Source organism: Bos taurus, chromosome 21 (assembly GCF_002263795.3).
Source record: "Bos taurus isolate L1 Dominette 01449 registration number 42190680 breed Hereford chromosome 21, ARS-UCD2.0, whole genome shotgun sequence".
NCBI classification, from domain to species: domain Eukaryota; kingdom Metazoa; phylum Chordata; class Mammalia; order Artiodactyla; family Bovidae; genus Bos; species Bos taurus.
The window spans coordinates 7,221,874-7,240,216 of record NC_037348.1 but is presented as its reverse complement, the minus strand read 5'-3'; the positions used below and the strand labels follow the sequence as shown (position 1 = coordinate 7,240,216).

At 39.4% G+C, this 18,343-nt stretch overlaps 1 protein-coding gene across 3 annotated transcripts in view; it reads left to right on the top strand.

The window, feature by feature from the left end:
• LRRC28 (leucine rich repeat containing 28) overlaps nt 1–13,622 on the top strand; it is a 189,841-nt gene extending 176,219 nt beyond the window's left edge. For 2 of the 3 annotated variants that reach the window (XM_005221757.5, XM_015459150.3), the window contains exon 9: nt 13,326–13,622. In XM_005221757.5, the coding sequence (XP_005221814.1) occupies nt 13,326–13,398 (73 nt within the window). In that variant the 3' untranslated portion in view covers nt 13,399–13,622. 3 annotated transcript variants of the gene reach the window in all.
• Nucleotides 13,623–18,343: the final 4,721 nt, after the last annotated feature.

The following is an 18,343-nucleotide window of genomic DNA, read 5'->3' as shown; positions in this document are numbered from 1 at the left end:
GTGGAAATGTAAATTGTTACAGCCACTATGGAGAACAGTATGGAGGTTCCCTAAAAAACTAAGAATAGAGCTACATATTACTGTGCAATCCCACTCCTGAGCATATATGTGGACAAAAACATGATCCAAAAGGATACATGTACCCCATTGTTCATTGCAGCACTGTTTACAACAGCCAAGACGGAAGCAAGCTAAATGTCCGTTGACAGAGGAATGAATAAAGAAGATATGCTACATATATACAGTGGAATATCACTCAGCCATTAAAATGAATAAAATAATGCCATTTGTAGCAAGATGGATGGACCTAGAGATTGTCATACTGAGTGAAGTAGGTCAGACAGAGAAGGAAAAACATCATATGGCATCCTTGATGTGTGGACTCTCAAATGAATAAATGGACTTACAAAAAAATTTTAAAAAGAAGTTTTGGATTATTCTAGTTCTGAGAAAAATGTTCTGGGCATTTTGACAAGGATTGCATTAAATTTATAGATTGCTTTGGGTGGTATGGACATTTTAATATTCTTACAACCCATGAAAAGAGAAAATATTTCCACTTGTTTGTATTGTCCTCAGTTTCCTTCGTCAGTATCTTAATTGTTTTCAGGGCATACGTCTTTCAACCTCCTTGGTTAAACTTATTTATAGATATTTTATTCTTTTTGATACAGTTGTAGAAGAGATTGTTTTCTTGAATTCTCTTTCTGGTGGTTCATTATTAGTATAAAGAAGTAACATATTTCTGTGTATTAATCGTGTATCCTGCAACTTCACTGAATTCATTTATTAGTTCTAATAGTTTTTTTTTTTTTTTTGTCTGCTTATGTAGATTTTAGAGTGGAAACTTTATATATATGCTATCATGTCATCTCTAGTTTTATTTTGATCTGAGTTTTTTACCTATATCCTTTTCCTCTCACTGAAGATCTCCTTTCAGCCTTTCTTGAAGTACAAGTTTGCTGACAATGAATTCCCTCAGCTCTCAGTTTGTCTGAAAAAGTCTTTATGTTCCTTAACTTTTGCAGGATAATATCACTGGATATAAAATTTTCAGTTTGTGATTTTTTTCCTTTGAGCCCACAAATACTTCACTTCTTACTGGCATGGTTCTAATAAGATGTCTATGGTAATCTTATGCTTTTTTCTCAATAGGTAACATTTTTTCCAAGATTTTCTTTTTCTTTGGTTTTCTCCAGGTTGAATGTGATATTTCTTTTCTTTCTCTCTTTATTGAAGTACAGTTGATTTGTAACATTGCTCTACAGAAAGTGATTTTCCATTTTATATATATACATATTCTCTTAAGTACTCATTTTCATTATGGTTTTCACAGAGTTATGTATATAGTTCCCAGTGCTGTACGGTAGGGAGCCTGATTATCCATTCCATATATACTAGTTTGCGTCTGCTAATCCCAAACGCCCAATGATCCCTTCCCTGCTCTCCTCCCCATTGGCAAGCACGTGTCTGTTCTCTGTGTCTGTGAGCCTGTTCTGTTTTGCAGGCAGGTTCATTTGTGTCGTATTTTAGATTCTGTATCTGAGTGATAGGGTACAGTTCTTATTTGTAGTGTTTTTGTTTTGTTTTTGTTTTATCCTGCTTGGTGGTGGTAAGTTTCTGGATCTGTGATTAATTTTGTAAAGTCCTTGACCATCATTACTTCAAATAATTCTTCTGCTTTTTTCTCTCCTTTTCCATCTAGTATTCTAATTGTGCATACATTGCACCTTTAGAAATTGTTCCACAGATTTTGGATTTTTCTATTTTTTTTAAATTCCCTGTGACAATTCTAACATCTCTGTTATATCTGAGTCTAGTTCTAGGATTTCCTTTGTCTCTTCAGCATGAACTTTTTCTTGCCTTTTGGCATCTCTTAAAACTTTTTGTTGAAACACAGACATATTGTACTGAGTAATAAGAACTGAGATTTAGTGTGAGATTTTATTTTAGTTTGGCTAGAAGCTGAGCTCTGTTTTATGTCGGCTATAGTAGGTACTAGAGGCTTCAGATTCCTACTCATATTTCTTTAGTGTCCTTTTTTAATTCTCCTTGCTTGATTTGGGCTTCTCTATATGCTTCTCTTCAGAGAGTCTGAATCTTGCAGCTGTTTTTGTTTTTAAATGCAGATTTTTAACAGGAATGCATTTCTGTCATAATATTTTCATTCTCTCCTATTTTGTCAAGAGGTACCTTTTATACTCCTATCTAATTTAAAAGCTAGATCTTTGCCTCAACATTCTGTCAAGCCCAGGATGCACTGTTCGTAAATGAGCTTTAGGAGCATGGTGGACCCTCTTCCCCAGCACCCTCAGGACTGCCCACTGCACCCCCTGCAGGCCATGTGAGATGAGCCCAGGGTTTAATAGTGCTGAGATTTTATTCTGTTTTATTTTTAAATTTTTATTTATGTTAAAATTTTATTTTATATGCAATATAGTTGATTTACAATATTGTGTTAGCTTCGAGTGTAAAGTAGAGTGATTCATTTATACATATATCCATTCTTTTTCAAATTCTTTTCCCATATAGGTTACTATATTGTGTCTGGCTCTCTGTGCTATATAATAGGTCCTTGTTGATTATCTATTTTATATATAGTAGTGTTTATTTGTTACTCTCAAACTCCTAATTTCTCCCTCCCACATTTCCCCTTTGATAGCCATGTTTCTTTTTGACATCTGTGAGTCTGTTTCTGTTTTGTAAACAAGTTAATTTGAATCACTTTTTTAGAGTCCACATATGCATGGTATTATATGATATTTGTCTTTGATATACTTCACTAAGTATGATGATCTCTATGTCCATCCATGTGGCTGTAAATGGCATTATTCCATTCTTTTTTATAGCTGAGTAATACTTCATTGTATGTGAACTAGATCTCTATCCATTCCTCCGTTGATGGGCTTTTAGGCTTGCTTCCATCTCTTGGCTGTTGTAAATAGTGCTGCAATGAACATTGGGATACTTGTGTCTTTTCCCACTATGGTTTTCTCCAGATACATGCCCAGGAGCGAGATTGCTGGATTATATGTTAGTTCTGTTTTTAGTTTTTTAAGGAACCTCCATGCTGTTCTCCATTATGATTGCACCAATTTATATTTCCACCAAGAGTGAGGAGGGTTCTGCTTTCTCCACATTCTCTCCAGCATTTATTGTTTATAGATTTTTTGATGATGACTGTTCTGACAAATGTGAGATGATACTTCACTGTAGTTTTGATTTGCATTTCTCTAATAATTAGCCGGGCTTCCCTGGTGGCTCAGTGGTAAAGAATCCACCTGCCAATGCAGGAGATGTGAGTTCAATCCCTGAGTCAGGAATATGCCCTGGAGAAAGAAATGGCAACCTGCTTCAGTATGCTTGCCTGGAAAATCCCACGGACAGAGGAGCCTACAGTCCATGGGGTCCAAAAGAGTTGGTCATGACTTAGCAGCTAAACAACAACAACAACAAATAGCCATGTTGAGCATCTTTTCATGTGCTTTTTGACCGTCTAGATATATCTTCTTTGAAGAAATGTTTATTTAGATCTTCTGCCCATTTTTTGATTGGGTTGTTTGTTTTGTTGATTTAGAGCTGCATGAGCTGGTTCCATATTGGGAAATTAATCCCTTGTCAGTTATTTTGTTTTCAAATCTTTTCTCCCATTCTGTGGGTTGTCTTTTCATTTCATTTATGTGAAAGGCTTTGCTGTGAAAAAGCCTTTAACTTTAATTAGGTCTCATTTTTTTTACTTTTGGTTTTATTTTCATTACTCTTAGGTGTGTGTGTATGCTCAGTCACTCAATCATGATTGACTCTGTGTGACCCCATGCATTGTAACCTGCCAGGCTCCTCTGTCCATGGAATTTTCCAGGCAAGAATACCAGGGCATCTTCCCAAAATGCATGGCTCCTCTTAGGAGGTGGATGCAAAAAGATACTGCTGTGATTTATATCAAAGAGTGTTCTGCCTACATTTTCTTTTAAGAGTTTTATAATATCCAGCCTTACATTTAGGTCTTTAATCCATTTTGAGTTTATTTTAGTATATGGTGATAGAGAATGTTCTAAGTTCATTCTTTTACATGTAGCTGTTCACTTTTCCCAGTACCACTTACAGTATATTCTTGGCTCCTTTGTCATAGATTAATTGACTATAGGTGCATAGTTTATTTCTGGGTTTTCTATCCTATTCCTTTAATCTATATTTATCTTTTTGTGCCAGTACCATATGTTTTTATAACTGTAGTTTTGTAGTATCATCCTAAGTCAAGGAGCCTGATGCCTCCAACTCTAATTTCTTTCTCAGGATTACTTTGGCTATTCAGAGCCCTTTATGTTTCCATACAAATTTTTTGTTTTCACTTCAGTTCAGTCACTCAGTGGTGTCCGACTCTTTGCAACCCCATGAACCACAGCACGCCAGGCCTCCCTGTCCATCACCAACTCCTGGAGTCTACCCAAACCATGTCCATTGAGTCAGTGATGCCATCCAACCATCTCATCCTCTGGAGTCCCCTTCTCCTCCTGCCCTCAATCTTTCCCAGCATCAGGGTCTTTTCCAGTGAGTCAGCTCTCCACATCAGGTAGCCAAAGTATTGGAGTTTCAGCTTCAACATCAGTCCTTCCAGTGAACACCCAGGACTGGTCTCCTTTAGGATGGACTGGTTGGATCTCCTTGCAGTCCAAGGGACTCTCAAGAGTCTTCTCCAGCACCACAGTTCAAAAGCATCAATTCTTTGACACTCAGCTTTCGTTATAGTTCAACTCTCACATCCATACATGACCACTGGAAAAACCATAGCCTTGACTAGAAAGACCTTTGTTGACAAAGTAACATCTCTGCTTTTTAATATGTTGTCTAGGTTGGTCATAACTTCCCTTCCAAGGAGTAAGAGTCTTTTAATTTCATGGCTGCAGTCACCATCTGCAGTGATTTTGGAGCCCAAAAAAATAAAGTCACCCACTATTTCCACTATTTCCCCATTTGCCATGAAGTGATGGGGCTGGATGCCATGATCTTAGTTTGCTGAATGTTGAGCTTTAAGTCAACTTTTTCATTCTCTCCTCTTTCACTTTCGTCAAGAGGCTCTTTAGTTCTTCTTCACTTTCTGCCATAAGGGTGGTGGTGTCATCTGCATATCTGAGGTTATTGTTATTTCTCCTGGCAATCTTGATTCCAGCTTGTGTTCATCCAGCCCAGCGTTTCTTATGATGTACTCTGCATAGAAGTTAAATAAGCAGGGTGACAATATACAGCCTTGACGTACTCCCTTTTCCTATTTGGAACCAGTCTGTTGTTCCACGTCCAGTTCTAACTGTTGCTTCCTGACCTGCATACAGGTTTCTCAAGAGGCAGGTCAGATGGTCTGGTATTCCCATCTCTTTCAGAATTTTACACAGTTTATTGTGATCCATACACAGTCAAAGTTTTGTGAAAAATGCCATTGGTAATTTGATAGTACTTGCATTGAATCTATAGATTGCCTTGGGTAGAATACTCATTTTGACAATATTGATTCTTCCAGTAAACAATATATCTTTCCATCTGTTTGTGTCATCCTCAGTTTCTTTCATCAGTGTCTTATAGGTTTCAGAGTACAGGTCTTTTGCCTCTTAGGTAGGTTTATTCCTTGGTATTTTATTCTTTTTGATTCACTGGTAAATGGGATTGTTTCTTTAATTTCTCTTTCTAATCTTTCATTGTTAGTAGTTTTGGGTATTAATTTGATCTATACTCCACTGTCCTTATGCTGCAGGCCATTTACTCTGGCGATTAATGAGGGAGGGAAGTGTTCTCAATTTTGTGATTATATCTCATTATTTTAGTGGGCCTATATCTCTAGGCTGTGACCTTCACAAATTGTTCTTGTCTTGCATATCTTGCTTTCCCCACTTAGGTGGAATGGGCAGGGCAAAGCAGGCTTGGGTGGGAAGAATGTCCTTCCCTAGCTGGGGTAAGGTGTTAGTAAGCTCTTCCCTCTGAAGAACAGTCCTTTGTATGGAAGATGCTCTGGACATGTTACATAGTGACTACTCTTTTCCCTCTTCCTGAATGAGCAGCAAGGGGATCTTTTTTGGATTTTCACCATGACACCTTATAAGATTCCTGGGTCCTGCTGCTGCTGCTAAGTCACCTCAGTCGTGTCCGACTCTGTGTGACCCCATAGACAAAAGCCCACCAGGCTTCCCCGTCCCTGGGATTCTCCAGGCAAGAACACTGGAGTGGGTTGCCATTGCCTTCTCCAATGCATGAAAGTGAAAAGTGAAAGTGAAGTCACTCAGTCGTGTCCGACTCTTAGTAACCCCATGGACTGCAGCCCATCAGGCTCCTCGGTCCATGGGATTTTCCAGGCAAGAGTACTGGAGTGGGGTGCCATTGCCTGTGTCCTGGTCACCCTAATATTGCAGCCCCAAGGAGTATCTCACTCTCAGGCTTTTCCACACTTAGCCTCCCTGCAATTCTAGTATCTTCTGTCCAGGTAAGCAAATCTCAGCTGTGACCCTCTGGAGGTATCTGTCTTGCCAGATTTTGAAATTGCAGTTTGCCCTATGACCTCAGTTCTCTGGTCAATAGCGAAAAGTTACTGATTTTCAATTTGTTCAGCTTGTTCTTGTTATACAAACAGGAATGAGAACTTCTAGGCTCTTTATGTCAGAGATGAAACCGGATGTATTCTCTGTATATAATTTCAGTTCGTTCAAATTTGCGAGGTTTGTTCTTCAACACAGAATCAGAATATAGTCTATCCTGGCGAATGTCCCATGGGCTTCTGGGAGAAAAAGGAAGTATGTTTGTTACTATTGGGTGGAGTGTTTTGTATATGTTAGTTAGATTCTTTGGTACATTGAGTTATTCAGTTCTACTGTACCTATGCTGAGAGGCTAGTAGTTTGGTTGCTGAGAGTAAAAATGTTGAAGTTCCCACTCTTATTGTGAGTTTATCTGTTTCTCCTTTCAGTGCTATTATTTTTTAACAGCTTTATTGAGATAGTTTACATATCATACAATTCACCCACTTGAAGTATACAATTCAGCAGTTTTTACTATAGTCACAGGTATGTTCAGTCAATACCACAGACAATCTTGGAACATTTTTCTCACTCTAAAAGACACTTTGTACTCTTTAGCTGTCATTTCTCTATTTCCCCATACCCAGCCCTAAGCAACTAATTGCTTTTCTTTCTATATAAATGGATGGATTTCTGTGTCCCAATCTTTTGGATAGGGAGAACAGGCTTCTCTTGGAGGTTTGGGGGATTTGGTTTTTTTGTTTGTTTTGTTTTTTGCTCCTGCTTGTTGGTGGTTCTGGGTTGGAAGCGTCTAGAGTCCTGTCTGAGGTATATGGGAGGCGGTAAGGAAGCCGAGGGAATTCACCATTGCTGTGCTGCTTCTCAAGCCCTAGGGTCCTAGGCTGTCTATCTTCATTCTGTCTTTCAGAGTCTTCCAATGCTTGCTTGTTGTGTTATTTTAATTATAAGAGAAAGGACCTGGGAGCAATGGGGCTATTCCATCTTGGCACAACCAATAGCTCCCACCAAAATGTATTTTGCCTCCAAAATCCAAAGGAACCCACAAGTATGTATCTGTTTCTTCATAGTGAGCAGTTCTGGATGTAACTCTTCTTTCCATTTGAAACTTTACCAATGTGGCAGATACCTGAACTTTTGCAGGCCTTCTCTGTCACCTCTAGTAAGCATGAGTTGTATTAAGTATCAAGTGTGTTTGCTATTTCCAATTTGATTTCCCCTCATCAATACATATTTTAATGTTTCAGTGAAGGGACTGCTTTCCTGACCCTCCAGAGATTTCCAGGTAGTGACTGAGCAGGTTACACTTCATTGGATCCACTATGACATCCCCATTTCTCTAAGCCTTTGTTCTTCTTCCTCTGGACTATACAGTGAAAGTTCCAGCATCTCTTTCTCACTGACTGTAGGCCTCTACTGGGTCAAGACTTCTATTAACTATTATAGGTACTCAAATGAACACATTAAATCCTAAGGCCTATGTGAAACACCCTCCTTGGCCTGATCCAGTCTTAGACTTATTCTCACTAGCTAATGTACTTAGACTCCATAGTTCTTCAAATTCCTGCAAATAAAATTTGGCAAGATTCCTTCATGTATGTAATCTCTCCCAGGAGCAGCTCTTGCAATTAACTCTGAATCATGCTGGGATTTTACTTTCTCTATGGCCCTAGAGGCAGGGAGTATTGTTCATGTGGGTCCTAAGAAGAGAAATTTCCTTTTTAGGTAACCACACCAGATGAAGTCAGTGAAATCTTTTTATTCAAGTGACTGCTTGTTTTCTTAGAAGGCAAGAAAGGCTGTTTCTAATGTGAAGAAATGTTTAGAGATATTAGAGGTTTAAGGTTCTTATCCTCCTGTCTACACAAAGGTTTCCATCTCAAGTCTCAAGTCCTCACCCTTTCCCAGCCAGAACCTTTATCTTAGCATAAGAGACTTAGCATAAATATACCTGTAACTGGCATGTGGTTCTGCAGCTTGTACACTCAGACCTCAGGCATGTCGCTCACACAGCTTCATAAAATAAGAATTCCTCTAAGGCCACCATATAGAAACTTTCTGATTCTCTACCTATGCCTTGAATTGAGAGTTTAAGTCACTAAGTTTATCTATTTTTTTTTGAGGGGCTTGGGATTTGGGGGGATCTCTTCAGCAGTCAGAAGACTCCATCTCCTTCCACAGTCTTTGAATTAATCATGATGCCACAGCAATCAAGTACCACCGCACTTGATCTCCCAGCACCTTATCCTCCACTGGCAGTCTGAGTGACCATTCAAGTCATCGTGATACCACAGCTTCAAGTGATCAGTGATATCCCGTTGTTTCCCTAGCAAGGAGGTCATTCATGTCCTCACCAACCCAACCCCAGAATCCCACTCTGATGGACTGTTCCTTAGGCCACTCACTCTAACACACACTAAATCAGCCATGGTACTGGCTGGAAAGCACACATAAGCTGGAATGTTGAAGAGGAATTAATGGTGAGGGACTACTTATAGGAGTTCAGACAGGATTCAGAGCACCCACAGGGATGAGAAAGTACCTGGGAACTCACAGCAGTAGGAAGGTTTACTATTCTTAATCTTTTGGCTTAAAGAACAAAGGAAGATCTGGAGGCTGTTGAGAACTAGAGCCATCAGGAGGGGCCTGCCCAATAAAAGCTCTGGTCAGAGAGGTAGAGATAGAGTGAGGGGAAATAGTCAACTGTTCCATAAAAGCAGGGGGAAAAACTGGCAAAAGTTGTCAGAATTGAATTTTTCAGAACTCTGGAAATTAACAAAAAGCTTACAGCAATCTGGAGTGCACTTATTCAAGAAAAGTGGCTGGATCTCAGAAAGAACAGAGATCTTTGTGATGTTGTAACTTACAGTCCCATCTTCTAGTCTTAACCTTGAAAACTAAGGATCTGAAATCACAGTTAAAACCAGCAAGCTGGCAGCAATTGGAAAAGTGTGGGAGGAAGTAGGAGCATCTTCAAAGGGTGGTTCACTAAGAAACCCTGCTTGCAAGCCTGTCTTTTTATTTCTTCCATCAGAGTTCACCAGTGCAAAAAACCTCTTCCCTGAGGATATTTGTCAAAAATTGTCAAAACAATTACAAGCAATTGCTTAACTTCACAGATGTCTGAGGCAGTGAATAACTGTTGGGCCAAATAATAGACTAAGCAGCCAAAGATGGAGAAGCTCTATACGGGCTGCAAAAGCAAGACCGGCAGCTGACTGTGGCTCAGACCATGAACTCCTTAATGCAAAATTCAGACTTAAATTGAAGAAAGTGGGAAAAACCACTAGACCATCCAAGTATGACCTAAATCAAATCCCTTATAATTATACAGGGGAAGTGACAAATAGATTCAAGGGATTAGATCTGATACACAGAGTGCCTGAAGAACTATAGAGAGAGGTTCACATTGTACAGAAGGCAGTGATCAAAACCGTCCCCAAGAAAAGGAAATGCAAAAAGGCAAAATGGTTGTCTGAGGAGACCTTACAAATAGCTGACAAATGAAGTGAAACAAAAGGCAAAGGAGAAAAGGAAGAATACATCCATCTGAATGCAGAGTTCCAAAGAATAGCAAGGAGAGATAAGAAAGCCTTCCTTTGTGATCAACGCAAAGAAATGGAGGAAAGCAATAGAATGGGAAAGACTAGAGATCTCTTCAAGAAAATTAGAGATACCAAGGAAACCTTTCATGCAAAAATGGGCACAATAAAGGACAGAAACGGTACGGACCTAACAGAAGCAGAAGGTATTAAGAAGAGGTGGCAAGAATATACAGAAGAACTATTCAAAAAAGATCTTAATGACCTAGATAACCGTGATGGTGTGATCACTCACCTAGAGCCAGTCGTCCTGGAATGTGAAGTCAAGTGGGCCTTAGGAAGCATCACTATGAACAAAGCTAGTGGAGGTGATGGAATTTCCAGCTGAGCTATTTCAAGTCCTAAAAAATGATGCTGTTAATGTGCTGCCTTCAAATCTGTATGCAGGTCAAGAAGCAACAGTTAGAACCAAACATGGAACAACAGACTGGTTCCAAATGGGGAAAGAAGTACATCAAGGCTGCATACAAGAAGTACATCAAGGCTGCATACAAGAAGTATGCAAGGCTGCATACATTTAACTTGTATGCAGAGTCCATCGTGAAAAATGCTGGGCTGGATGAAGCACTGGCTGGAGTCAAGATTGCCAGGAGAAATATCAATAACCTCATATATGCAGATGATACAACCCTTATGGAAGAAAGTGAAGAGGAATTAAAGAGCCTCTTGATGAAAGTGAAAGAGTAGAATGAAAAAGCTGGCTTAAAACTCAACATTCAAAAAACAAACATCATGACATCTGGTCCCATCACTTCATGGCAAATAGATGGGGAAACAATGGAAACAGTGACAGACTTTATTTTCTTGGGCTCCAAAATCACTGCAGATGGTGACTGCAGCTGTGAAATTAGACGACGCTTGCTCCTTGGAAGAAAAGCTATGACCAACCTAGACAGCATATTAAAAAACAGAGATATTACTTTCCCAACAAAGGTCCTTATAGTCAAAGCTATAGTTTTTCAGTAATCATGTATGGATGAGTTGGACCATGAAGAAAGCTGAGCACTAAAGAATTGATGCTTTTGAACTATAGTGTTGGAGAAGACTCTTGAGAGTCCCTTGGACTGCAAGGAGTTCAAACCAATCCTAAAGGAGATCAGTCCTGAATATTCATTGGAAGGACTGATGCTGAAGCTCAGTGCTTTGGCCACCTGATGTGAAGAACTGACTCATTGGAAAAAGACCCTGATGCTGGGAAAGACTGAAGGCAGGAGAAGAAGAGGATGACAGAGGATGAGATGGTTGGATGGCATCATCAACTCAATGGACATGGATTTGAGCAAGCTCTGGGAGTTGGTGATGGACAGGGAAGCCTGGTGTGCTGCAGTCCATGGGGTCACAAAGAGTTGGAGGAGTTGGACACAACTGAGCAACTGAACTGAACTGAAGGCTGGAAGGGAAGATAGGAGAATGAGGTTTCTGCAGGGGCTTCAAAAAACACTGACATATTTCTGGGAGTATTTAAGGTCGTGTGCATGGATAAGAATGTGGGCATGTTCAAAAGAAGGCCCAAGAAGGCCCTGAGCTTTCACTTCTGCTGGCAGGAAGTGAGACTCTGTGCAAGCAGAACGTGAAGGCTAGGGCAGAGTTGTCAGCTGCCTGGTTGGGTGCTGAAAAGTGTGACTGGAGCCCAGTGAGAACTAAAGCCATATAGGAAGGTCCATCCAGGGGAGGTGTATGCTCATATCAGCCAAACCTAGCTGGTTGGGGAATCCAGGACTAGTACAAAAATCTAAGACAGGAGAACCCATAATGGCAAAGCTTCTTTTGGAGGATTGTGGTGATCCAGAGAAAATTAAAGCCCATAGAGAAACAAAACGATTTATCAGTGGTTGCCAGAGACTTGGCAGGGAGTTTGGGGGATGGTGCTTTGCTGCAAGTGGACACAAGGAACATTTAGAAAGATGAGAAATAGTTTATATGTTGATTGTGGTGTTAAATACTTGTACATATTTCAAAACTCATTCAACTGTACACTTAAAATGGATGAATTTTATTCTGTGTTTGTATGTACCTATACCTGTATTAACTCGACTTTTTCTTAAAAAGAAGAAAGAAAAGTTCAGCTTTTCTCTCTTCCGGTGGCTGTGGCATCAGCAGCTTTGGAGGTAGGGTCTATAGAGGTCACCTTCTCGGACTACATGTGTGTGTGCTAAGTCACTTCAGTCCAACTCTGCAATTCTTATGGACTGTAACCCACCAGGCTTCTCTGTCCATGGGATTCTCCAGGCAAAAATACTGGAGTGGGTTGCCATGCCCTCTTCCAGGGGATCTTCCTGACCCAGAAATTGAACCCACACCTCTTACGTCTCCTGCATTGGCAGGTGGGTTGTTTACCACTGGTGCCACCACAGAGAAAGGCAAAGACTGGGTTGAGGAGTGGGGAAAAGAGAAAACAGCCAGCACAGGAATCCTGTGGAATCAACAGTAGATTATTCTCTCCTCACCAGAGAATAGCACTTCTGGTGGGAAAACAAGGCATCCAGCCACTGGAGCCGCCCAGACTGGCTCACGACTCACTGCAGGCAGATGGCAAGTGGAGTTTGAGACGGGATTCCTCTGCTTGTGGGAGAAGACCCTCAAACTCTGGGATTCAGATTCTGAAATTACTTCTATAAGCAATCTGTGTGAATACATTTGTAGGATAAATCCCTTAAAATTGTGTTTTTTAAACTCTTTGGTGTGTGTGTGTGTGTGTGTGTGTGTGTGTGTGTGTGTGTATGTATATATATGTTCTATTTAAATTGGTGACATTTTCAATTACATGATTTTTATAATATATTTCAAATTCTCTCATCGCACTGGGTCTAGTAAGTAGAATTCAGACCATAACATGGAAGAAGCTTATTTTTCCTTAGCTGCTAACATAGGGGGCTTCCCAGGTGGCACTATGGTGAAGAACCTGCCTGCCACTGCAGGACACATAAGAGACTCGGATTTGACCCCTGGGTTGGGAAGATCCCCTGGAGGAGGGCAGGTCAACCCACTCCAGCTAACATGGAGGTGTTGTCTGAAAGCTGCTAATAAAATGAGCATACGCATACCTCACCTAATTCCAGTGCTCAGTTTTAAAAGGAATTTGCATTTCTGTTGTGTGTTCTGTTGACCATACCTAATTCTTTATTTTAACCAAGAAAAAGACTGTCTCTAATGGAAGGAATCCTGAGGCTTTCCTCTTGAACTGTGTTCATCTCCCCCTCTTTCCCCAGGAGGACAACTGTGAGTTTTGTGGCTTACTGCTGCTCCACCCAATGTCTGCAGACTTTTGACCTACTGAGTTGATAAACACTCAAGAGCCTCAGGAGTGGTGCCAGCTTGACACTGCAGTTGCCTGCATATCGCACACTGTGCGGCAAAGCGGTGGAGAGTCCAGCCAGGCCCAGCAGCCCTTGCGTCCTGCCACACTCAGAGACTACAGGACTCTGGAGACGTCACGATCGAGCTTCAGAACTGAAATGCCTTCACCCTTCCCCCAAGTTGGAATATATCCTCCTCCAAATTAAGAACCCTTGGTCTTCTGTGTTTTTCTTTTTATGTGAGTGTGTCTCATATGCAGACTATTTAGTTTGATATGCCTCCCCAAATCTAATTTAGAGCAAGTTTCAGCTCCCTGAAGAACTATAACTTGATAATATAACCAAATTAACTTTTAAACATATATACCTTCAATGGTACTTGTAATCTTCTCCTCTGTCTTTCTTTCCCCAGTGAATTATTCCCCAGAGGTTACTCTCCATGTTTTTAACAAATTTCAGCCAACCCTATGACCTCAATAGTATTGAATCGTTGGCAGAGGGGTGGGGGTGGGGGTTGGGGGTGAGGGGGAGGAGAGAGAGGGTGCCTGAGTTGGCTCCAAGTTGGACTCTAGCAGGGGCTTCACAAGGGTCCTAGCACACACCTTTTGGAAAGTTACAACCTTGTTTATAAAGTTTTGCAACCTATTTTGTGAGGGTTTTAAAAATAAAACTAGACTATAAATGAAATAGACACTTTTGAAAGACTACAAAAAAATAATTTTTGAATTTTTTTATTCCCTCATAAGATTATTTTTTATTTGAGAAGAGTTTGAAGAATATTTGAGGCTTTAAAAGAATCTGATTCTTTTCTTTCTGGATTTAAACATTTTCTGGCTACTGAGAAAGGGAGAAGAGAACACATCAAAATATGACCTCTGGTGTTTCTTGTTAGATGGATTATGGTTAAACTTATACTGACTTTGAAATATCTTTGTTACATATGATAAACAAGTCTCAGCTACTTCTCCTACTAGTTTTTAGCAAGGTGATTCTAAGTACAGTCTGTGCACCTTTATTTAAATACCTGCAGCATTAGATAATCTTCATTTTGACCCTAGATTTCTTAAGTACTTGACACACTGTTGTCCAGATAACACTGAGAAAACACAGGAAACGCAGGTCCAAATTCAGCCTTGGACTTTTGCAAAAAGGCCATAAATGGAAAGTGTGAGATTGTACTCTGACATAAGATAATGCTCTTAGTGGAGGACTCACATATTTGCTCTTCCTTTGAAAGGATGGCATTTTAATGTTGCTTTGCTGCCAGATGTTCATCTGGTTGCTGTGAACTGAATCTTTTTTTACATTTTTAAAAAGTTTAATTGTACATAGTTTTCTCTAAAGGCAGGACTAAAAGGGAGTACACCAAGAAGGTTTACTTGGTAGGAAAATTATTTTCCAAAAATTTCATATTTGTCAAAAATTTGGTTTATGGAATTTTATTAGCTGCCCTAAATCTGTAATGCTAGGCTCTAACAGTGCTAAAAAATCCTACATAGTTACTGACGAATGTGTGATCTTTTCACAGTCACACCACCTGCTGCCCGGAAGGCAGACTATACACATAGAATGGTGAAGGCAGAACATTATCAACTGTATTTCCACTGTTCTTACTTCCTCTTGTCCCTTTCATAACTTGGCCTCTTCAGCCTTAATCTTTCAAAGGCTTATAGTATAATAGGAACTGAAGATCTATATCAAATGTAACACTTCTTTCATCTTTTGGAATAATTGAAGTTTTAGTGTAACCCCTCCATGTATATAAATTGGGAGGTGAAAATGTGGCATGAAATTTCACAAATGTGGTTCAGGCCTAAGAGGCTGCTACCTATCATTTAAGTGACATTAATATGTTTCAACATCTTTCTACTTCTCCCTCTACGATCATATGTCTTAAAATGGAGTTGTGAAATTTGATAACCTAATATTCAGGATTCTATTGAAACAAGGATATGTAATACTTTTAACTTGTTTGAGATTTTACAAAGACAGCTACAATCCAAGCAGCCTCTGTACGAATAATGTAAGTTGAACTCCAGCAGTGGGCTGGGCAGACAACATTTGGATAGTCTCAGCCTTAATCCTGAGACCAGAACCCAATTTGATGCAGAACCCAATTTAATTGATGAGAAATGGAACTTATAATTTGACTTCTTTGTGATGTTCATTCTTTGGTGTCATTCTTAACCTTTTAATACTATAAAGGAGTGTTGTAGACTGGAGAAGATTTGCCTACATTCTAAATATTTAATTGTGTCCAGAGCTTTGCAGAAAATTCTGAAGTTATTATATATGTGTTTTCCTGAGCAATGATTATCTTAGGTAGAGAAATACTTCATGCAATTATAATAATGCCCCAAAAGTTAATTATTTGGAAAATATAGCCTGTTCAGGTAAGTTTACATCAGTAATCTGATATGTGGATATTGGTAAATTTTAAAATCCAGGATACCCTTTTGGGCATAGACCTTCTTAAGATAGAGTTCAAAGAGGGTCCATTTAAACTGGATTACTGTATCAATGTTCTTCGAAATGCCAAGTTGTTATTATACCAAAATCCTCAATTACATAACATCGCATAGATCAATGAAATGTTGCATCTTTGATGAATAAAATACATATTTTGAGCACACTTTAGTAGTTTTAAAACTGACCAATACACAGCAGAGCCCTGGCTAGTGGAGGATATGTTCTGATTAATAGAAGGATGAACTCCTTTGTAATCTGACCCTCCTTTTCTGGAAAAGCATGGTCTACATTAAATATCTTTTGGTCAACGTACTCAACACTCATTAAAACCTTTCACACTCTGGCTTGTCTTCCTAGTTTAATGTACATCTCTCTTTTCTTCCACATTTAATTCCACAAATTAAAATGTTCACAATTTAAGTAAAAATACTTCAATACCAGTTGGCTTACGAGGCTTTACACATAGTTTTCTCTAAAATACATACATATTTTGTAATCTCTTTCAAAGCCACTTTTAGAAATTATTAATAGTAAAATTAGGTTTCTGTTTCCTGTGTTGAAAAATCAGACATGTTCATCTTTACTGTAAAAGGCTTAAACATGATACACTGCTTCAGGAGAAATCAAAACATTTTTATTCAGATGATTTATGATCATGGATTCTTAACTGGGCCAACACTAATGCAACCTGGTGTAATTCAATGTTGAGATGTGAATTCATTTCATAGACTCATAATCTTATTTAAAAATCAGGAGTCTTGTTTTAAAATGTATCCTTACATAACCCTGGACAATTTATTATGCTCTTACTATTTTTGCAGTTTTCATCAACTCTTGCTTATACTCCTAATGAGGCTCTTCTACATTTATCCATGAAAATTAAGTGAATATCTTGCCTTCTGTTAAACTGAGGGAATCTTTATGAAGTCTGTATTCTCAAAAATAACTACATGGCTATCTAAAACTCATTCAATTCTCACTATCCCTACCCAGGAAGTACCTCCCTGTGCTAGTAGCTGATAGATCTGAAAGTGATGCAAGTGTCTCCAGGAAAGGGATTGATCATAGCTGAGTGCCTGTTATCTTTGGTCAGGAAAAGAGACTGCTTCACAGTCTAGGATATTCTCTTTGATGCGTGACTATATGGTACACAGAGACCGAAAAGTACTGACATCCCAGTGTGGTAGCTGGACAGAAGGTGGAGCATTTGGAAGTCATTTCTATATGTAATTAAGAGACTTGCAAGGTTTGGCCAGGTTTCCCCCAGACCCCCTGCCTCCAATTCACCTTATGGCAGAGTGTGGATTATCCTTGCTACCTGTCAGGTTTTGCTTCTCATAGAAATTTTGAGACTAGAGTACACCAAGATTCCTTCCTTCCTTCGTTTTTATATTGTGAAAAAATTTTCCAATATTGTGAGTCTGCCGAATGAAACATTTTGACACTGCTCATTTATAGTGTGGATATTTTCTACAATTCATATTATATCCACTTTGGTCATTCTCACAGATACTGCTGTTTATAGAATAGTTGAGCTTTAACCATGCCAATGCCCAGAAATGTCAATGGTGATGACTTTATTGTTTTAACCAGATTCACTTTGTTAAGAAAAATAAAGACATTAAATACTTAAAGCCAGCCAAAATGATGGAATAAGTACCTCTGGAAATTCTCTCCTCCATAAAGACAAGGAAAAAATTTGCAAAAAAAATCAGAGTCAACTTTTTTCAGAACTCTGGAAATTAATCTTGCAGTATCCCAAGAAATATTTATGCAAGAGAAATAGCTGAATCTCAGTAAGAACTGTAAGTTTTACGGTATTTTAACTAGTCTTATTTCCATCCCCCCTGCCCACTTCTAGTTCTGCTTATCCTTGAAGAACAACGGTTCACAATCATGGTAGAAGCAGCAGCATAGAAGCCACTGGAAGAATGGGGTTGGAGCTCTTTCAATGCCTCATTCCCAGAGAATTGTCTGGTGGTTTCCTGGAAGACCTCACTTGTGAGACTGTCTTTATTTTCTCTGATCAGAGTTTGCCACCAATGCTTTTCCAAGTATTATATGAGAAAAAATCAGAGGCATTTGTGGCTGCCTGAAGTGATAACCATTGGAGCAAACCACAGGCTAACCATAAACTAAAAAGGAAAAGTTGAGTAATGAGAGGCTTCAAAAAGCTCTGCCATTCCTGGGAATTTAGATGACCTTGTACACACATAGACCAAGGACTTTGCACAAGCCAAGGATTGTTACTTCTGCTCAGGAAAGACCTGGAGACATCCTAACTCTCACCTTAGGTTGATCTTGGTGAACTGCTCAAGCAGAAAGTGAAGATGAAGGCGGAGTTGTCAACCTCCTGGCTGGGTTTGGGTGTTGGAGGATGTCCCAACACGGACACAAAGCTGTCAGCAAAGACTGGGAGAGTTATTGGTTTCAGGTGCTTATGGAAGTACTGTCTAATCATT